Below are 23,352 nucleotides of genomic sequence, written 5' to 3' on the forward strand. Positions count from 1 at the left end.
TTATAACCTCAATTTGAAAAGTATGTTTAACCAAACACATTGAACTATTTTTTTTTTAATCTCAATTTCAACTACACTTTTAACCAAATATAGATAAATATCGAATTTTATTTAATCTCAATTTCAACTACAGTTTCAACCAAATATAGATAAATATTGAACTAACCTCAACCAAAAATACTTTTTATGAAATAACTTTTTTCAAACCACAATAAAAAATAGTTAAACGCAACTAAATCTCGTAAAGAGTATGGTGGTTTGTGACTTTGAAAAAAAGTATATGGAGTTTGTTGTTTGGCATGGCAACAAACTTTTATGATGTGGTCGCGATCAAATGGCTACCACCAATTTGCTGGAAAAAAAAGGCATCAAATTAGAATTTCATTTATTTTTTTAATTATTGCATCATTTATCAATAAACTCGGTGACATAGTCCTAAAAATCTAAGTAATTTAGGAATAGAACTTTCAAGATAATTAATTGGTTCTAAGAATCTCATTCATTTTTCCTGGTTAAAATGGTTGATAGTTTGTACTTAATACTTGATAGGTTAAGGTGTCTTATACTTAGTACTTGCAAAAGATTTTTTTTATATATAGATATGGAGATTTTTCAGAAGCTTAAGTAAATATATTTTTAGAGAGAGAAAATACAATAATATTATAGAGAGAGATGCTCTTAAATATGCATGCAGTAGAGAATATAGATTATAAATCTTATTTTGAAAGATTCATTATGTATTTATAACCCATGAGTTTTGATATTTTATAAAGAGGAGTTAGTGTGTAATTTCATTTTCGTGATATTTTGAGTTATATTCCACTTATTCTATTTAGCCAGAAGATGGAGACATAAAAGGTCATGAGAAACTTTAATACACTTAATATTGTTAATGAAGTGTAAACTTTTTAATTAAGCTTATTTGTTGAGAAATAATTCATTTAAGATTTTTTTTTGTAAAAATCTATGGAATTTAATGGCACCAAATTCAATGTTATGTTTAAATTTATGGGTAGAGCAAATCTAACCACACTTGGGACATGATGGTAGAAAAATCTTTGACTTAACACCTTCAGGAGCTGTGCTTGACACGACTAAAAGATTGATGTTTTCTCCCAAGTGCAGGAGTGTCGAAGTAATAAATAACCCGGCAAGATCGGGGTCGAACCACATGGAGGTTAATTGTACAAATTATAAACGACAATAGTACAACAACAACAATAATAATAATAATAATAATAGTAGTAGTAGTAGTAATAGTAGTGGTAGTAATAGTAGTGGTAGTAATAATAATAATAATAAAGAAAGAGAAGAAGAAGATGATGATGAGAACTTGGAGATGGAAAATTAATGTAAGGATTAAACAATAATAATAACAAATGTCAAGGTTAGAGGTTCCACTAATGGTATATCAAACAAGTATAGTATAAACTCTTATTATTGAATTGGAAACCACACACAAAGGAGGTTCCAATCAGATTATATATTGTTAACATGATTACATTAGTCATCTTATTCAATTAATGCTAATACTTGTAAATCTCGTCAAGCATTCATGATTATAACTTATGTTAACAACAAATCAAGTTCCTTTCATAGCTCAGGTGTCGGTTATACCATACATTATGGGCTATGAAAGTGCCAAACATTTGTTGTACCAAGTGTTATGTAACATAAATCAAGATTAGTCATTTAACAAGCAAAGTATTAAAGAGTGAACAAGATAGCAAATATAAAACATGTTAGTATCAAACATTAAAGTCCATATTAAGTTTACATTATACTTATTCTTACACCATTAGTGTAACCTTTTCACCTTGACATAATTAACTTAGCTAGACATAATGAAAGAAAGCAAAATAGATAAACAAAATAAGAACATAAAAGTTAACTAAGTAAAGGAAAGGAAATGAAAGGCATAAACTTAATATTAATGAAAACAAAGCATAAAAAATACAAAGAGAGAAAGGAAGAGCATGATCTTGATCTGGAAATCAAGATGCCTAAATGCATGGCAAATGCCTCCTTTTATAGGCCAAAAATGGGAACTATTGATTTGATGACTAATTGATAAGTGGGTGACCAACTTTTGACTTGGTGACAATCCTTATCTTCTCTTGTCTGCCCAAAACGTCATTGATAACGTCAAAATTGGAGCCAGTTGTAAACATGAAAGTTGTAGGCAATTGTCTCAGCTTTCTTGTGTAAAAACTTCAGCTCATTTGGACTTCTAGAACTCTAGATATGGCCAAAATACCGAACAGTGCTCGGGCTGGAAGACAGATTCGGGCTTCTTTGTTGTTGCTACAATTTGGACTTGATAATGGCCTTTTTAGATCTTGGGCTCCATATGAAAGTTGTAGGCCTATGTCTTACCTTTCCATCCATATAAATTGGACCTAAATCTGAGATCTGTAGCTCCAGATATGACCCAATTACCGAACAGTGTTCCGGTTTGGATTGCACCGACATCTCTTTTCTAAGTTTGGCCATCTCTTTATCCTTGCAATTTAAGTTCTTCAAGTCATCAATCAATCCTTTCATTTATGTGATAGGCCTGCATTAAAAATAGATATTTACCATAAATTATAGGTATCTTATATTATTAGATACATTATTATAAAATATATTTTAGTTAAGGAGTTATTGATATTTCAAGTGCAAAATGATGATATAAAACCATGATAAAAATGCACTTTTAAGTACTAATCAGTGCTCCAAGCCTAGATTGTTGGCCTAGTAGCACTCAGCCTAGCTTGTTGACCTGGAAGTTGTTGCCAGTCTAATAACATCTGGGCATGGCAGCATCAAACCTAACAATTTTTAAGTTTGCCCAGTACCAAACCTGATTGTATTTGAGTGTTATTCTTGAATCATTATTTTTTAACCAAACAATTGATAAAGTAAAATAATTATTTATTTTATATTTTTTAACCAAATAATTGGTAAAGTGAAATGATAGGCCAAACTCACAAAATGTGAGACTAATAGAAATTATATTATAGAAAACACTAAAAGGATTGGTATTTTTATTATAGCATAGTGAAATGATAGGCCAAATTTGTAAAATATGAGACTAATAGAAATTATATCATAAAAAATACTAAAAGGAATGATACTTTTATTATAGTTTCTTATTGAACACTTTGGATTGTGATAGTGTTTTTTTTTCCATGCTAAACTATTTTTTCTTCACCCCTAAACTATTTTTTCTTCATTTTCACCCTTAAATAACTAGATTAATGATAATTTTAGGCAGCTTTGTTAATAAAGAACAAAATTAAAAGTTAGATGATTAAAATGAAAGAGATAGAGAAAATGGATGGTGGTTTCAAAATTGATGTGAAAAGTTTACTTTGATCCTTCTACTTTCCAATTGATTCATGTTTGGTACCTTAGGTTTTTGAAAATTTAATTTTGGTACAAGATTTATTTTCTTTATTTTTCAGTATTCGGTACAAGATATATGAAGTGATAAATTTTTTATTTGTCACTTCATATATATTTCTTAATTTATTTTATTAAACATAAAACCATCTTTTCATTTCTCAATTAAAAAAAATATAATACTAAAAAAGACATCCATAATTAACTACTAGAAAATCAATAAATAGAAACAGAATAACCGAGAGAATATTTTCATTGGTAAATTGCCAATCAATAAATGAAATTCCCTTGTTATTTACCGAGGAAATTACAGTGGGAAGACATAATTAAAATATAGCAGAAAAACAATGACGTGCTATTTTTACCAATGAAATTACCAATATAATAAATTATGTTGGTAAATTTATTGGTAAATTATGAACACTGTTCATCATGTCAATTACAGAAGAAATTACCAATGGAAAATTTCATTGGCATTTTTCATAAAGCTTTGGAACTATTTATTTCTCAATTGCACTATTAATTACTATTTTTTATAGACAAAATAACCAATGAATTGAAAAGTCATTAGTGTTATTTGATAGTTTTCTGAAAAATTTTGATTAAATTAAAAAATTTAAGTAAATATTACATACAAACTGATAAAATAATTAAAAATATTAATATTTAATTTTTCATAGATAAAACACCTTAATAAAAAGTCTGAAGTCCCTAATTTTACAATAGATGAGGCTCTTTTCTTCTTATTCTTGTTCTTGTTCTTCTTCATATGTAAAAAATATCAATATTCATTTTTTTCTCTTTTTTTTTCTCAACTCCTCTTTCCCTTCATACTCAGGTATGGATTCTTCTTGTTTTTTTTTTCTTTTTTCTTCTTTATTTTTTTAATTAATATGCTTTATGAATTTTTTTCTCTCTTCTTAGCTTCACTTGTACCCACATTAAAGTAAGATTTTTTTTTTCATGTTTTTTTCACTATATTTGTTATTTTATTTTATTTTAATTGTTTTTATTCTTAATAATTGTACGAATGTTGTTATAGGATTTTTTTTCATATGATTTTTTTCTTTTTTATTTTTCCAAGCGTTTTAAGTATTATAGAGTGTTGATTTATATTAATTTAATTATTTTATAGTTTTATAAAATGAATTTTTTTAAAATATTTTTAAATAATTACCGACGGAATTACAGTCGGTATTTTTTGAATTTTTAAATAATTACCGATGGAATTACAGTCGGTATTTTTTAAAGGAAATACCTAAGGAATGAAGTGAATAATTTTTTTACGTGCCTTTTCTGTTAATAAATTCATCGATAATAATAGTTTTTTATTACTTACAAATAAAAAAAAATTACCGATAAAATATTTCTATCAATAATTTTATTAATAAATTAATTATTAACAAAATAATAATATAAATACCATTATAAAATTCTGTCAATAAATTTAAATATTATGGCAGTGATATCACAGTCTGGGAACGCTTTCCACAATGTGACTATGGTTATTGGCCTAGTGAAATAATTAGTTGGATGCGGGTAAAAGGATCTGTATGATAAAAAGAAAACGGTTTGTTGAAATCATGTCATCTTTTTTAATTAAAATGAACCTATAATGTATCAAGGAAATTAATTTTCAAACAAGCACACTCCTTGATCCACTAAAGTCAATCAGATGCTATGATTTGAAGAGTTCTTTTCTTATTTTTTAAGGGTAATTTAAGAAGATTATATAGCCTTTTAGCTTAATAAAATAAGTACTTTTTTGTATATTTCTTTTTTGTTTGTCCTTTGTGCTCTCTCTTTGTTGTCGTGTTAGGCTATTATTACTGCTTTCAAGCTTCATTGGTCATTTGGGAAGTTAGGGAAAGTACTGCTTTCTTTCTCCCCCGACATGCAAAAGGGAAAGTACTCTTTTTACGCTGTGTTTTAAAAATATTTTAAAAATATTTAATTTTTTTTATTTTAAATTAAAGTATTTTTTTTATTTTTAAATTATATTAATATGCTAATTTTAAAAATAATTTTTTAAAAATAAAAAAAATATTATTTACATACTTTTCTAAATAAAAAAAACCTTAAAAAACCACCCTAAACACATCTTCGGAATACTCTAAAAAGAGAGCAATAAAAGCCTTTCAATTTTCACTGAATCGCTATAAATGTATACGGAGGCTTGAAAGTGCCGGAATGGAGTATGTGTTTCCCTCAGAATCCACATGAAATTAATAAGCCAGTCCATGTGACTTAAAAAGTTTTGTTTCAACTTGTAGCTCAATAAATTAGAAGTAATTAATGCAATGCTTAAAATGGTATTGATACCATCTTTATTTTTCTTTTTTCTTTTTATTTGAAATACTACGAGTTCCACATGCATCTGTGTATAATTTTCTTTCGATTTATATAATATTAAATTGATGGAAAATTTGTGAAGCAATGGAGCAAAGGCAAAGCGACGTGCATTTAAATTCTCTCAAGATTTTTCCCACGTTCACTCGAGGAGGAACTCGCATCAAGGCTTGACGTGTTTCACTAACTTCTTCGCTGTCTAGCATATTTTGGATCCACGTCTTCTTCGAGTAAAAAAGCAGGGCAACATTTTCCTCGTGGAATGTCAACTTTTTTGGCACAACTTGAACGAAGAACATATGGCTGCGTTTAGAGTAAACGACGACTTTGTTCTTGCAGTTTAACAAAACTAATATATATATATATAAAATTCTGAAACTCAAATTTTCTGTAATTTTATATTTTCTTGCATTTTGCTTCTTATTAAAAAATATGATAAAGAAGGAGAGAGAATTAAAAAGAAATTACTCAATTAAAAATGATCAATATCCTACCGTATAATGACATCAATCGGACTACGGCAAGGACCGCATCCTCGCCTACTTCAAAGAGGAAGCCGAAGCACATGTTTGACAAGAAAACTTCAAAAATTGTCAAGAACCCAATTGATTTCACGCAGATATGGGCGTGGATTCTTACGACGATATCTACAAGCCGCAATTTAAACGCGTGGATCATGTTTTTGTGCAGGTTTGGTCCAAATATTTAATATTTAAAAAAAATTATCCTGGATTAATTTAAATTTTCAAATCAAACAGAATATGAAATTATTGTCATATATATATATTCTATCTGAAATTATATTCAATTTTACTATGTCTCTTCTACTACTTTTAGTCCATTGTTTTCAAAACTTTTTTTTAAAATCCAAATTAAAAGAACCCTAACAGATTGATTTTCATGGATAATTCCTTTTTGAATCATGCAGTTTAGGGGATTTGAATTTGGGGAAGGGGAACTGATTGGGTCGTTCCACTGAGTCTATTTAGGAGAGAGTGCTAATTTTAAATAATTAATCACGCTCTTCAGGTAATTTGAGTTTGGATTTTTTATTTTATTTTTTCCAATTATGAGAACTCCATGGTCAGATTGATCCGTGACCAGCTTTGCATCTAAGAATAAAGCAGCGTCTGGTTGAACTTGTCCGTGTCATACCAGTGCCACTTACATTCCGCCATGCACGCCTTCATGAGCGCTAGCCATCTTCTAATTCTCTGGCTCCACCATATGCTGCCCCTTCACTAGGGAATGGTTGCGTAGGTTACAGTGGGCCTATGGGTGGTTTTCGATGGGTGGTGGTTCAAGACTGGATCATGGGACGGTGGTTTTGGTGGTAGAGGAGGTAGAGGACGTGGTGGTTGGAACAATAAAGATGGTGGGTGGGACCGCGAGAGGGAGCAGCATGTCAGAATGGAGGTGCATCAACAGTCCATGAATTCCCAAAATGGCAAACATTTTGATACTTTTCTATTGAGAAAACACAATCTGGTTTGGTTTGGTACTTTATTTGGAATCAACAGTCATCGGCGAAATCATCCTAAGAAGATTTTGTATTAGTTACTGGTAAGACATTATTCAAGATATTTACAAGGCTGAGGTGAAGAACCAAGAAAGCCGCATGGATCTGCCCGGATAAAAAAGAAAAGAAAAAAGAAAACTAGTATTTTGACCCACATGTTTAATGGAAGTTCAAAATAAAAGTAGTAATAAAGTAATCACTGGATTGCCATGTTTTATTCATTGGCATTTTTATTTATTTTGACCCCTCTTGGGATAATGTTATAAATAATTTATTTTTTGTTGATTTTTTACGATGTAAAGTAATATGAATTTATAAAGTTCAAGATGTAAATTAATATTATTAAAATTATAAATATTTTTTTTATTGTTTACGTGATATAACATAATATGAACTTGTTCATGATGTAAACTAGTATTATTAAAAGAATTGAGGTGAAATGAAAAAATAACTAAACAACAAGATGATATATATATTATAAAGGTGTTGAATGCAAATTAAATATGAAAATGAAGGAATAATTTCCTCTTTTTTTAACCTACAACTATATATAATAAAACAACTTAAAAACCTCTTTTAATTCGGTTAAAAAATCAAACTGAATAAAAAAACTCTCAATAAAAGTTTGAAACAATCTCAATGCCACTCTTTTCAGCCTTAGCTTTTTTATGGTAAATATATGTTCAGCCAGTAACTTTTTTTTAATTTTTTCAATAATTTTTTTAATTTATTATTTCTAAAAAGTTTGAACTAAAACATGAACAAAAGAATTTTAAGAACTAAGTGTAAAACAGCTAAATTAAAGGATACAAAATTCTTAAATGAAGATTTTTTTGGATGAAAATAAAAAAGATCTTCTTTGTTTTTTTATTTTTAATTTGATTATTATTCTTTTAATTAGTTTTCCTATACTAAATTTAAATTATATTTTATTAAATTGAATTCCATTTCAATTTTGAAAATTTATCAAACACTTTAAATTCCTAAGAATATACAAAAAAAACTATTAAAATATCATCACTATAGTAGATAAAAAAAAGTTGAAAAAAATAATAGCTCAAATGAAAAAAAAAGGTTCACTGAATAATGTCTCAATTGCTATAATACTGCACGGTAAAACATGATATTTGTGTTAGTTTATGAAGAGTGACTTCCATGATAAATTGTACTTTTACCACAATATGCACTAGAAAACAAATTGGAAAATTAGCAGTAAAAATATAATTAAATATTAAAATAGTATAGGATGAATATTTGTAGTTTAGAAATATGAGATTTTAATACTTCATATTTTTAAATTGTAATATTCTTAAAAAAAATATTTTTAAAAATAATTAAATATTCAATAAATAATTGAATTATAGTCAAAATAGTCATACTATTTTGACTATTATAAAGTTTTGTATTATTTTTATGTTTTAAGTTCGATAAAGTTTATAAAATTATAGCTTTTGTTAATCTGAAATTTTGTTTATTTTATAATTTTAAAGAGTTAAAATATTTATAATTTTATTAAAATTTAAATAAAATTTTTTAATGTAGAAATTATACCTAAAATTTTATCCAATTTAAAAAATTGGTGAAAAACCACAATAATCACAATTAATAAATTCTAACTAAATTCAATATAATTTTATATTTTATAATCACAAATAACTTCAAGAATATAATATACACATCTGCAAAATAAATATAAAATAATTTAATAATATAATATTAAAGTAATTTCAAAATATGATACACATCTACAAAATAAATATAAAATAATTTACTAATATAATATTGAAGTAATTTCAAAATATGAGTCATTCACATGATCAGATCCATTTAGGTAATGTAATTGTTGTGTTTTAGAAAATTAATATTTAAATGGTAAAATCAAACTATTTCATTTTGCAAAAATAAAAATCGATCAATGTCACTCCCTCCGATTTTTAAGTTTATTGTTCTGTTTTTTTTTTTTAAATATTCCTTCTGTTATTTTTTATTACAGTGCAATGAAAAGTATGGATGAGAAAGGTCCAATCTGATGCGTGATATGGGCGGGAATAATTTAGGTGGAGGCGTTTTCAACGCTCAAAAAAGGAATAATAATAATTTAGAAGGACAACAATGAAGAGCTGCGATTGTTGACTTTGTTCGCTCTTTAATTTCTTCCTTGGAAAACGTTTCTATGCATACAGTTGGCATTTTTGTTTTTTTTTTTTTTGAACAAGCTCAAGTCAACAGAGGGCAGGTTGTTTATTCGGGATGAGCGGTCAGAAGCGTCAGCATGCTACTGAGGAAATGGGATATTTTCGTTTATTATCAGTGTTTAATATAAATTCGTGAAATAAAATAGTACGAATTTTTTTTAGTAAAATAATACAATTTGCAAATATCATGATGAGGAAATGCAACACAATATTCAAACTTGTCATGATTCAAAAGTCCGAAATGTTCAAGAACTTCTAAAATGGACTGACATGAATTATGAACTATGATAAGAAGAAAAAATTTAAAAAAATAATCACATGAACTCATCAAACTCTTATTACTATATTACTAGTATCATAAAAAATATCTAAATAAAATAATATTAAATAAATTCATAAATAATGATTAGAATAGAGCATACTTATTGTCCAAAAATAACACAACATGACATGACAAAATTTTCACTTTTAAAACTTGATTTTCGGGGTTTAATTATTGAATTTGGGGTAATTTGATCTTTTACTTAATACTAATAATAATTAAAAAAATTATTTTATTCTTTTTCATTTCATGCATTAATGTTGAATTGGTTGATAAATAAACTTCATAAATAGTTTTTTTCTTGCTTTGTTTAGGGTTATTACAGTTTTTAACAAAAATTATTTTGAGATTGATATTTTAAATTTTAAATATATAATTTTTATTATATAATTAAATAAGAATTATTTTTAAAAAAAATTATTAAACCCAACAAAAAACTTGGGTCTAAGGTCTTTTTTTTTAAAAAAAAAACATTTTTAAAGCTTGACTTTAGGGGCTTAATTGTCATCTTTAGAAAAATTTGTTCTTTTACTTAATGTTGTTAATAATTAAAAAACATTATTTTATTTTTCTCCATTTCATGCATCGATGTTAAATTGGTTGAGAAATAGACTCAATAAATAATTTTTTTCTATTTTATTTAGGGTTATCACGGTCTCTAACAAATATCTGTTTTAGGATTGATACTTGAAATTACAAGCACTTAAATTTTTATTATATAATTAAGTAAAAATTATTTTAAAAAAAGCTATTAAACCCAACTAAAAAACTTGGGTCTAAGATCTTTTTTTCAAAAAAAAACTTTTAAAGCTTGACCTTAGAGGCTTAATTGTCAATTTTGGGTCAATTTGATCTTTTACTTAATGTTGATAATAATAAAGAAAAACCATTTTATCCTTTTCCCCATTTCATGTATTGAAGTTGAATTGGTTAGGACATAGACTATGTGAACTTTATTTAGGATTATTACGGCTTTTATCAAATGTTTGTGTTTAGAATTGATGTTTAAAATTGGAAGCATCTAATTTTTATTATATAATTAAAAATTATTTTTAAGAACAAATTATTAAACTTGACCAAGTTCATGAACCAAATAACGTATGACCGAAATCATACAATATGTCATCTCCTTTTTTAAGAAATTCATTGTTCCTATAAGATATTATTGTGGATTTGCATGATGATTTTTTTTTCTTTAATTTTTTGGGTCATTTTTTTTTTCAATTTAATCACTCCATATTTTGTTAATCTAAAATTATATTTTGCTAATCTAAAATTATATTTTGTTAATCTAAAATTATATTTTGTTAATCTAAAATTATACTTCATGATTGTTTTATTTTTTTTCTTTGGATTTTCTTGGTCTCAAAAAACATTTCGACATTGATTTGGTTTTAATTTTTCCGAGAATAATTTAGTTTGATTGATAATTATAGATGAGGGGACCAAAAAGATGATTTTTTTGTCCTCTTTTAGAATAATTTAGTTTGATTGATAATTATAAATGAGGGGACCAAAATAGCAAACCTTTATTTTAAAAGATGATTTTTTTGTCCTCTTTTAGTTTGGCAATGGAGCTTTTTAAATATATATATATATATATATATACCTCTTCCTATTGTATTGAATGATGATTTGACTTCATGAATTGATTTGCATTACTTTCTTTCAGCTTATCATAATCTCATAAAAATATCTTAATATTAAGTTAGTTCTTGATTTTGCAAAAAAATAATTCAATTTGTTGTTTGAGAAAAAATAAAAATGATGAGATCAAAATTAAAAGCTTGGTGAAATGATAGCTCTTTGTTTTTTTTTAAAAATTATGTTAGTGCTTTTAGGCTTAGGATTTTATTCAAAATCATTTTTAGTCTCTTTAGTTTGAGAATTATATGGTTTGATCTAAGATTTCATTTTATTCACATTCTAGTCTTAAGGTTTAAGAAAGAAGAGAAAAAGTCATTAAATTACGGAGGAACAGAGGGAAGTAGTTGATTGTTAAAATTGCATTCACAAAAATAGCTAAATTTGATATCAAAGTATTCCTCTTAAAAATAAAAGTGTCATTAAAGTGTTTTGAGATTTTTATATTATTTGAAAAAGATAGATCAAAATTTAGAGGGTTTCTTTTCAGTTTAATTATGTTTTTAAACTAAATTTGAGTTTTATAAGTTGGAGGATTGGTTTTTTTGAGGTTTTAAGAATGTTTGCAAGTGAAAATATATTGAAAATTGAGTTTTTATGTGAAAAATAACATAACCTCATTTTTCAGATACTATTATGATAGTTGGATTATAGGTAGCAGCTAATACGTTGCTTGTTATATATAATTTTTTAAATATGTTTGTTTTTAGAGAGTAGACATAATGAGCCACATAAACTGACATGTTTGAGTTGTTTTGTTATGTGTGTGTGTGTAAAGTTACTTATTTTGTTGATTTTTCTTGGTTATTAATTTTTGTTTTTATATAATTAAATAAAATATTTAAAACAACAAACTTATCAAACCTAGTTAGGTCCATGCTTGATTTGTAGCTTTAACAAGTTGACCTGAATTGATCAAATGTATTGTTGTCTCAATATTAAAAAAATATATATCATCTTGATTTTTTTAAATCAAGTCATGTTTTTATTAATCTTTGAGGTTGCTTTTATACTACTCAAGTCGACAAAATCAACTCTATATAGTAGTTTGAAACCCGCTGTAGGCATAAATTCAAGTTAGAAGGTTTGAAGGATGGCCAATAAAGCCAAGTTTAATGATATTTTCAAAGAGTTTCTAATGACAATGCACAAGTGTTGTATTATTATCATATTTTTTTATATACTTGCATCAAAATTATTAGGGTTTTATTTTTTTAGAATTAAAACTTGCTTTTGGAATGATGAGAGAATGTTGTGTGAGGAACAAATACTTTAGTGAAAGTTTTCAAAAAATATTGCTTTTGGAATGATGAGAGAATGTTGTCTGAGGAACAAATACTCTAGTGAAAGTTTTCAAAAAATAAAAAAGCATTTTATCTAGACAAAGAGATTTTAGTTTGAGAAATAATTTTTTATCCTTATTTTAAATAGATTTTTTAACTCAACAATAAATTTGATAAAATCTAAACAAACTAGTTAAGTAAGTCATTATGTGTTTCATTATAAAATACCTAAATCACAAATTCAAAATAAATTTCATTAATTTACAAAGAAATATAATTTTTTAAAATCTCAAACAAACTTTAACATGTATAAATCATATTCTCATACAACAAATTTCTTTGAGGAAAAAGCTATAAAACATGTAAATACCTACATATACTATAAAAATATGTAATAAAAAATAATATTTTAAAATTGAGTTTAAATAAAAGATGGATAGTTTTGCTTGCTTTATGTGGGGAATCCTCAATAAAATTTAAATTAAAATAAAATATTAACAAACTAAGTGTTGTGGTGGTTGAATTTATGGTGAGAAGTCGATTTGTAATAAAATAGGTGGTGTGTGCTGTTAGTTGTAAAGCCAGGAGAAATAATAAAAAGAAACAAAGGAAGGGGGAGATGAAGGTTGTTGGTCAGGTTATAAATTAAATATTATTAACAGCATTATGAATAAAATTTACCGACAAGTTAGTTTTTTTAGTAATTTTATCTGTATGAACGACATATCATTTTACTTTTTTTTTTCTCTTAGTGATTTCATCGGTATATATCGAGAGATTATTTTTATTAGTATTTACCAATAAATATAACGAAAGACTATTTTATCAGTGAAATTCGCCACAATCTATTAATAAAATTTTTTATCAATATTTTTATTTATATGTAATAAATTTTTTAGCTGTGATATAAAATGCTGATACGCATAAGATTTGGAGTAAATTATTAAAAAATTTATTGCTACTTAAAAATACATCAACAGGATATAAATATTTTACCTTTCAGTCACTATTATATCTAATCAGCATTGCTGGGGATAACTTAAGGCTAATGATTTACGCTAGAAGAAAAGTCGTATTCTTGCAGTGTATATATACAACAAAGCAAGCATCAATATATGCGAAGTAGTGGTCTATAATATATATGGAGATAATTATAACCAAAGCAAGCATCATCAATGTAAGGCCAATGGTTAACGCTAGAAGGACAATATTGGCTAGAGTTTCTCCACTTATCCAGCTATGATATCGAGATTATAACCAGCAAATCACTCAATATAAATTTCTGTTTATACAAGGCACACTAAACTATAAAACGTGCAGAGGGGCTAGCAAATTAACAAGGCTGGAAACCATAAGCCTCTAATGGTATTTACGAGGGAGTCATTAGTTTATTTATTTTTTAATTAGAGTTTAATCCTAAAGAATGTCTCATATCAAAATAATATTAGAATAAACCCTGTGGCCATAAATATAATTCCCCCATCCCACTAACTTAATTATTTAACGTTAACTCTTTGATTGTGTGAATTTTGACTTGTAGAATTCTTTTTATGTCGGGGAAAAAATAACGTGGCTTGCAATACCAGATTCAGTCCTCGGGATATGAAACCAAGTTGGCTCTGATTAGTGGCGATTTTACTTCCAATATTTCAGCCGTTAGGTTCAATTTTCTCCGGTCAAAAATTGAGGAATATCGGACAAGATTAGGTTTTAGACTTGCCTAATTAATTATGAGAATATTACTTGCCGTCTGAACATTGCTCTCCCATTTATCTAGCACCTATGGAGTCCCTTGTGGCACCTTTTACACTCACTTGTATGGTTAAGTGCACAAAGTCCTAAAAAACGCTCCGGTTTTGCGTGGTTTGGTGGTGCAGCTGAAATCACAACGAGGGTACTTTTTTTTTGGAAAACAGCGTTTCAACCGATTAGGATTGATGATATGGATTAAAAGTTTTAGTAATTTAATAAAAAAATTGAAATTAACATTGATGATGAAATAGTATATATTTTAAAATTGATGATATATTTCTTCGAAACTAAGAACACCCATGCTGTAGTCATTGATTGTTTTGAAAATATACTCAGCACACATTCTCTCAGTTTAAAATGTTGATCCTTGGAATAAAACAAATGCTCGTATATATGAGTTTGTGCTGGAAGTACCCTTCATTTCCATTAAATAAACCCGATGTAGCATGAGCTTGTTAAGCGATGAACGACTTAGATGAACGAGCATGAAAACAAAACTTGAAGTTATTCGAAGATGCTAGAAAAATGGTGGTTGCCCAAGTCAGAAACTTGACTTTTGTCACTCTCTATATATATATATATTCTGTATTAATTAATCTATACATAAAATATTTTTGTTGCTTTATGAATGCATGTCAGACTTTTCCATATTATTATAATTGTTGAATAATATTAATATTGCAAGTTAATTCAATTATATAGCACCAACCAAAGCAATTATTCAAACATGAGCATCGGATGGATTTATATATATATGGTGGTGCTGTCGAGGGCTTGAATCGTTCTTGACTATCCAGCTCCCAACCACAGAAGTGTTTAGACCATGAAAGAATCTATTCCACACCAAAGTTGCTTCTCTTAGATAGATCTCCATTAATTAACATTAAACACATGCCTTCTGAATCATTCAATCGTCTACTTAGTCTACTCCACCACCGAAGATATTATTCTTTGGGGAGAGGATGAAGGGGACAGATAACGACGTTTGTGTAGATAACTTGAAATCTTGACGTGAATCATCAGTGTGGCAATATATTATGTGTAGATTGACTGGTTCAAGCGTTTTATGCTCAGACTCCAGCATTAGAAAGGTCAAAAACTCACATAAGAGCGTTCCTTTTGCGGTTTCAAAAGTGTGGTTGTTTGGCTCCACCGCATCAAATTATTAAACCAGTTGAAGATACGGAATGGGATGTAATTATTACTTTAGTCTATAGTTTATATATATATATATATGTGTGTGTGTAGTTCCTCTTGCAGTGAGGGGGTGGGGGTGGGGAGACTGAAGAGATAGAGAGATTGACTTGGTTATTGTGTAAGCTGTAATCTTCTAGTTACCAATATCGATATTAATTCAATTCAGTTTTCTCGATCTTTAAGCAAGTCACATTGCGTTTGAACGGGAAATGGATGCCAGGAACCAAGACAGAGTCAAACATAGTAAAAGCAAACTATTTGAACAATATTAGTTAATTTTAGGTAGTCTTGTCTAATCTCTGGGCCTTAATTTAGTTGAATCCTAACCACTTGTAATCAAGAAACTCTTATCTAAAACAATTTTCATGCCAATTTAAAGTAGAAATTCTTAATCATAGCTCGACGTTTCTTAAAAAAGGGCACCTAGCAATAGTACATATCAACCAATTTATTTATTTATTTATTCGTGATATTTAGGTAATATGATAGGAAAAAAAACACACTCAGTACGCTACTTAAATATAAAATTCTGTAATTAAGAAGATGCACATGTTTTTATAGTTTAAAAGTTGTGTCAAAACTACTTTCATATGTTTAATTGCATTTGATTTATCCTTAAGAAATTGTTATATATATGATTTATCATTGCATTAAATTTTCGTCATAATACTTTATAAAAATACATAGCGTGAGTGCTTGTATATGATCAAGTTCATATTTAATGTATTCAAAAGACTTTTCATTAAAAGATAGAGAGTGGGAGAAGAAGATTTAAGATTATAACGAGGTTCTGAGTTTTGATAAATTATTTGTGCATGCGATGCGATGCATGGAAAGTGTTGGAAAAAAATATGAAATTTTATTATTTTTGTTTTCTTAACGAGGTGGTATTTTGAACATATAAATCAGAATTTGGCCATGAGTGCGATGAAGATTTGATGAAATAATAGCATGGAGATAGAATAATCTCATAAAATATATTGCATATAGTAAAAAACACATGAACAAGCTTGAAGCGACCTATAAAACAAAAGGATAAATGGAATTATTTCCCTCAGTTCTTGATTTCTTATAGTTTAGGTTGAGTAACTGGATTTGTTTTTCTTCTTATGTCGAATCAACTCTCCGCTTCTTCCATTGATGATAATTCACGTATAAACAGTGATTGATTGATGTTTGCATTCTCAACGACTACAATTCTTAATGGCTCCTTTGTCAGAAAAATGTTTCTCTGCATAATATATTTAAGAAATCAAAAGGGTTTTTCCTTTTCATTACTGACATGTCAATCCGCGTTGTTCTCCTTTAGCCAATGCAGGGCTTGTTTGCCTCCCTAGTAAATGATTCCCCGAGTACGAAATTAGGAGATGGTCAAGATCACCTTTTTTAGCCCGTAGTGGGCGTCGTTGATATGGAGCTTGTCACGATGATTTGTACACACAACACACACACACACACACACCCACACACACGATTAGAAGAGACATTGCAATATAGAAAACCTGCATGAAACACTAACAATCATTCATAAAAAATAAATATCTTTTAAAGTGAATAAAGGCAAAAAAAAGTATTATTGGCTTGTCAATTGGTACATAAAAAATCCATTTCAAAGGATTCCGTTTTCCAAATTATTCTCTGTGTATATATATATATATATATATGATGGTAGGTATTTTTGGAGAGCAAACAATGGGCTCGAGTCTTCTCCGAATGTCATCTCATGTGGACCCAACATTGGATGGCTTGATTTTACCAAATCGAAGAAGGGCAGAAATCAAGGAAAGAGACTGGCATTTAAGAGAGCCTCTATGCCCCCTTTACAAGCTTGAACTTGGAGGGGTGGGGACATGAAGAACCGTGGTCAAGATAAGATAACAACAGAGCCCACGTACTCTTCTCTCTTCATGATTGCAGCCTTTTGAGCTTGTTAGCGGCGTTTGAGTGATTGGAGGAAATTGATGGCTGGAAGAGAATCGGCTCTTTGGTGGACAAACCTTAAACTCTAGCGGAAAATTATCGAGTATTTCCGATAACAATCGAAGGCCCATTTACTTCAAGATTAGGCCTTGCTGTTCCTATCATTCACAAAGGCCCAAATCCAATATGACTTAATATGGAGTCTTAGATCAGCCCATCGGGCTTACATGGGCCCTGGAATCAGGCCTGGAAATTAGTAATTGAAAGCATGCCCAAATCGATCACTAGATTGATAATTTGATAACCGTTAAGCTCGCTGCGTTTCAGAGAGGGAGGAGAGATGATATGTCACGGTCACGGTGGTGGTGCTATGGTAGTGCTTTGCAGGCCTGTATTGAAGAGGCCTATGTGCTTGTCCTCCAACACAGACCAGCTTCGCACCGAACTCGATCAGCTTCATGCTGAAGCCGAAAGCACCAGAGCCAAAGGTTCCATCCGTTCTTTCTTATCAATTCTCAATTTTATTCATAATTTGAAAGATTAATTGTTTTATTTTTGGGTGGCGGTTAAATATAGCAAATAGTGCAAGATTGAGACTTATGAGATTATCAGAGGCAGCAGAGAAACTAAAACGACAGGCTGCTGTTAGTGTTATTTCTGGAAAAGAAAATGATGCAAGAGAATTGCTTTTTCAAAAGAAGAAAGTTATGCAGGCTATTGGAAAGTCAAAAAACCGAATTGAGTTGCTTGATCAGCTCTCCTCTAAGCTTAATCAGGTACTAATTTATTGTTTTCTTAATTTCATTTTTGGAGAACCTAATCTTTTATTTGGTGAAATATATTTGATTTCAGGTAATTTCTGTAAAAGAAAACCAGCTAATAGGGAATGTGGATTTCGATGTTGAAGTTGAGACGAAAGATGATTCGAATCCGGTTCGAATTGTATCTCCTAAGCTGGGTGTTACAGACTTCAGCTCTGATGATGGCCTGAAATTTAGTGATGGTCAAGACTTACAATTATGCTCCAATGGAGAAACAAACCCGCCGGTTGATGAGGAAGGGGGATTCCTCGGCCTGGACATCTGTAATGATTCTAATGAAGAGAGCATAATCAGGGGTTTGAAGGATGTATCATCGTATGAGGACTTCTTGGAACATTTGGATGTAAAGCTTAATAAAATTGAATCAGAGCTTGTCACCATTTTGAATGTCTCAGCCTTGGTACTGAATGATAATGAGAAGCCTAATAATTTTAATGTGCAGCAAACGATAGAGCTTCTTGAGAGTGTCCGTGCTATTCGGCAGAAGTAGGTTTATTAATCAATTTTATGATTGGTGTTGTCTTATGATCATTTTCTCCTTTTTTTTCCTTTTCAAGATTTGATGACAGTGGTGATCGTTTGTTGGAGATGACATCTGAATCTGTCTGTCTTTGCAGAATCTCAGGGATAATGCAGAAGAAGGTGGAGATCAGTTGACGTTTCCTTGTATCAGTCTTTTTTCCTCTGGCAGGTGAGGTTTTGCAGTAATGATACCTGCATTGACTTTAAAAGTAGTGATGTTCCCTGAAGGATGCTGATTTGAGTATTGAAGCATGGGTGTATGAAAGTTAATGTTTCATAAATAAGTTTATTGTGCTTTCTAGTGTCTAATCTTTTGGCCAATCTGAGTTGACTAGACTTGGAACTGTAACGATGAAGAGCGCTTTGAATGCACCGTTCTCTTTTTTTTATGGCCTTATTCACCTTGCTGTTATAATTTTGAATGAAATAAATTTCTTGCCGCCTTCACCTTCAGGGTGGTTCATTTGTGTCCGAGTACTGTTTCGGAGAGCCAAATGCATGCCCTCCTTTAATAAATGGTGCCGGTTCCCATTAGTCTCTGTCCCTGCCTACTTCTTTGGGCTACTTCAGTTTGGTTAACTAGCAAAAAATGGCCTCAAGTAGGACATAATTAGTTCTTGAGATAAATTATTCCTCAAGTTGCCATGATAGGAGAAATACTATTTTGGTTCCTTTGTTGAAAATAATAAGCAAATTGGAGAATCAAAATGTCTGAATCCATTACATCAGCACTGCACCCAAAATGGAACTAATGTCCTTCTCTCTCACAGGTGATTTTCTTGTTTCCATCTTTTGTTCCATGTGATTCAAAATTTTGCTGCCAACTTCTCCGCCTTAAGTTTCTTCTTTTAGCCATTGAATACTAAGGCGAAGCAACATGCTGCTTGAACTTGAGATCAGCAGGAAATGTTGATTTGCACTTGATTTATGGCATCTTTTGTTTTTTATTTCTTTAAGTTAGCGTTTGTAATGGTTCCTGCTTGAATTACTGTTTCTAGGGTAAACTGAGGGCAAATCTGCGAACCAGCATCTGCATGAAGCTCCCTGGACTCTTACAAGGTCATTCATTAATGTAACCTTGACGGTTTGCCGCTGTGAATGCTTAGCAATATTTTAGGTGACAAAATTGAAGAAATCTGTTGGTGAGTTGATGATTGCATTAGGATGGTGCACTTTATTTTCTTTCATAGTGTCCACAATTTGCAACTCAAATAATTCCTTCGTAACTAATGTGCTATAGAGTGTAGCAAAGCATGCACTGGTGAATCTGGAGGTTTAAAAGGTCATGTAAATGAATGTACCCTTAAATTGAGGGGATGAAAATGCACCCTTCTGAGACAGTTGCTGCTCACCTATTAACCAGAGCAATCAACATTCGACAGTTCTTACATGTACAGTTTTACTTTCTCGTAACAAATTAACATAGAAAAAATGAAATTGTAGATCTTTGCTTGCAAAAAGAATAGCTCTTGTTTGTGTAACCAGTTGACCAACTTTATGCCAGTAGGAAATTGAACTTCTGTCATGATACCATCCTGCTTGTTTTACATTGCCTTTCTTATCATTTTTTTTCCCTTTACCATGGAGAGTCTCAAGTCCTGCTTATCAGCGAGGCAAAATCTGATGGCCTGTTCCAATAGCAAAACCTGTTTAACTATCGTCACTTTACATGAGATCGGCAAGAGTGATTTTGCCACAGTTGGTACTATCTAATGAATCAAATTGGTTGCAGATCTGCTGGATGTCTTTCTCTGCTATTTTCCCCATCTCCTTAAGCTTGTATATTACAAATTCAGATTTGCTGCAACCACAAAGCAACCAACAACACATATCAAGCTCATAAAGTTTGAGCAAATTGCTTTACAATGTTATACTATTTTGGAATGATAGCATTGAAACTTAAACATATCTGATTGACAAATACCAAAAACTGAGAGAGATCTGCTCAATTAACTGGTTGCATCATCTACAAAGTTTTTTTGCAGAAGCAGGTAGGTTGTGCTTTTGAGTACTGTTCTGGTCGTTCAAAGTCTTCGGGAAGTATTCTGTACATTCAGAGAATTGTTTATCCATTTTATGTTAGAATTCACACACAATTTTTATTTCGGCAGTCTAACTGGACAAATTTTCTGGTCAAGCATGGCCACTGCACCAAGCTGTTTCATCTGTTTCTGTTTATCACTCTTGAATTTGAAGCTCCATTGATTTGGAACCGAACACACTCTTTTCCCTTTAGCTTACAATGATAGGCTGATAGCTACTCTTAACTTCTATCGTGGTTGCCCGCAACTGCAATAAAGAAAAACCTACTGGAAAACGGACTGGGTTCCAACACCATGCATTTGTTTTCTCAAAATCTTTAACTATTGCAATTAATGATTGAAATGTTCATTTTCTGCCATAATAGCAGTGCCATGGTCCAACTCTGTGTAGTGTGGACTTGCCTGTCAGCTATAATAACTTTAAGGACATCCCCTTGAGCAATCCTGAGATATAAGCTATGCTCATGCTTCTCTCTTCCCAGATCTCTCTTGCCTTGTAATTATGCGAAGCTAAGTGAAACCCTGTATTTGTTTCTATCATGACAACACATCATTCTCCCTTTCCCAACTGCGCTTATTTAGGTTTTCTTCAAATATGCATGCACTAAGATTTGATTGGAATCAAGTTGGGGAAAATCAAGTTGAAGACGACAACAGCTTGTAAATGGTAAATAGGATTTTGAACAGCGTAGCTTTAACTAGAAATATATCGATAGAAAATCATGAACATTACCTGATGGATCCATCATTATCGAGGTCTGCAGCTACTAAATCGCCCAGTGTCATCTTTTTCTGAAGTACCCATTTTGCAATCCTGCGATTCCTCTTGTCAATCCTCAGCTCAGCCAGGTACAAAAAAGCCCTGGCAACTGCCAGTGTGCTAACTAATAGCCAAATAATGGCGAAACATCTTCCCGTTATGGTTGTGAAAGCGTAATCCCCATAGCCTACGGTTGTCACAGATGTGACAGCCAGATAAAAACTATCAACCCAGTCCAACTTCTCCAGGTAGTGCACTGTAATAGTTCCTACAGCAACGCAAACAACGACCACTGCTGAAGCCAAGACCACTTTCGTTCTGATTCTCATTCTTCCTTTAGCTTTGTCTATCATATAAGCTTGAACCATGGTGGTGGGCGTACTCCCATCCATGGTGCTTAACAGAACGGCTTCTTGCTTATCGCAAATATATGTGACCAATCCATTTAACAAAATATCGATGAAACCAAAACCAACCAAGATAAAACCACAAGTAAACAGCTTGGTAAAAGTTGTATCTGGAACGATATCACCATAGCCAATGGTGCAAAGTGTAACCACTGTGAAGTACAAGGCATCTATTGGCTTGAATGTTGTGGTTCCCCTGAAGCGGCCGCTGACAAGGAATATCAACACAACAACCAATATATACAAGAATACGCCAACAAAAGCCTGCCGAACAATCAAAGGAGTTGATTTCGAGCCAGGTCTGGGGTCGAAAGAATCTTCGAAAGTCTCCCTGGCATCTGTAAACAACGATGGAGCCGAATGGGATCGGTAAGGGAGTCTTGTTTTCTTTTTGTTCAAATTGGCAATGAGATTTACAAATGAAGAAGTGTTTGGTGTTGAGATGATGGGGATAATCACATCATTAGTGACAAGGTGTGATGTCGGTTGACGTAGGGACTGGCCAAGATCAAGGTAACTAGAGGGGAGTTCTCTTCCTGGTCGCCTGCTGGACTCTTCTGCTATTGTTCTGGAGAGAAGAGGCTCATCCATGTTAAATCAGCATGATTTGAGATAGGGAAAATAAAATCTTGGTTTTCCATTCTAGATATAATCATGTTTTCCAAGATGTCATAACACATTTCCAACAACAAGTCAACACAGCAAGGGTAGAGTGTTGGTTTTGATGTAAGCTTCATCTAACAGTCAAAACGCAGCCACGTTTATGTATGTTATTGTTGAGAAACACTTCCAAGCAATCCACTCAGCTTATTTTTCCATTTAAAGCCTCTGGACAAAGACATAAACCGATTCCATCAAGCAAGGATCACTCCCTCAAATTCCCTTCTGTTACAAGTTACTGAAAGCAGATTTGCATGCAGAAAGTAGAAAACCTTTTTTTAGTGGCGAGCAACTACTGAATCAGTACTTAAGCGGTTAGTGACTAACTCACATGGATAAGAGGCTGGAATATGTGGAATCAGTGTATATAAACTGGAGATTTCTGTTCCAAACAACGGATTAGACCGTGTAAATAAAGGAGACATAGTTTAGTGGCCAAGGACTTGAAGCTAAGCTTTGAAAGTGGAGTGTCCAGGTTTAGATCCCTAAAACAAAATCTCTCCCTCTCTCACACATACACACACAATTTTTAGCACCTGCAGAAAGAGAAAACGAAGGATCATGGGATTTAG

General features: G+C 30.8%; 2 protein-coding genes across 3 annotated transcripts; one reads left to right on the forward strand and one right to left on the reverse strand.

The window, feature by feature from the left end:
- The first annotated feature begins 465 nt into the window (after positions 1–465).
- Positions 466–20,292, forward strand: LOC105139859 (forkhead-associated domain protein). The gene is made up of 6 exons (XM_011046481.1): positions 466–477; positions 17,851–18,056; positions 18,145–18,344; positions 18,421–18,875; positions 19,007–19,080; positions 19,903–20,292. The coding sequence occupies exons 2-5, from the start codon at positions 17,909–17,911 to the stop codon at positions 19,044–19,046; spliced, it is 843 nt and encodes a 280-aa protein (XP_011044783.1). The 5' UTR covers positions 466–477; positions 17,851–17,908; the 3' UTR covers positions 19,047–19,080; positions 19,903–20,292.
- LOC105139858 (two pore potassium channel c-like) lies at positions 20,200–22,760 on the reverse strand. Of its 2 annotated transcripts, XM_011046479.1 has the most exons (3): positions 21,687–22,760; positions 20,836–20,956; positions 20,623–20,712 (listed from the first exon to the last, which is right to left on the reverse strand). In XM_011046479.1, exons 1-2 carry the CDS (start codon positions 22,709–22,711, stop codon positions 20,878–20,880), a joined length of 1,104 nt encoding a protein of 367 aa, XP_011044781.1. In that variant the 5' UTR covers positions 22,712–22,760; the 3' UTR covers positions 20,623–20,712; positions 20,836–20,877. The 2 variants fall into 2 exon arrangements, with proteins under 2 accessions (XP_011044780.1, XP_011044781.1); XM_011046478.1 differs by lacking the exon at positions 20,836–20,956 and having other exon boundaries at positions 20,200–20,712.
- Positions 22,761–23,352: the final 592 nt, after the last annotated feature.

Source organism: Populus euphratica, unplaced genomic scaffold, assembly GCF_000495115.2.
Source record: "Populus euphratica unplaced genomic scaffold, PopEup_1.0 scaffold185.1, whole genome shotgun sequence".
NCBI lineage: Eukaryota > Viridiplantae > Streptophyta > Magnoliopsida > Malpighiales > Salicaceae > Populus > Populus euphratica.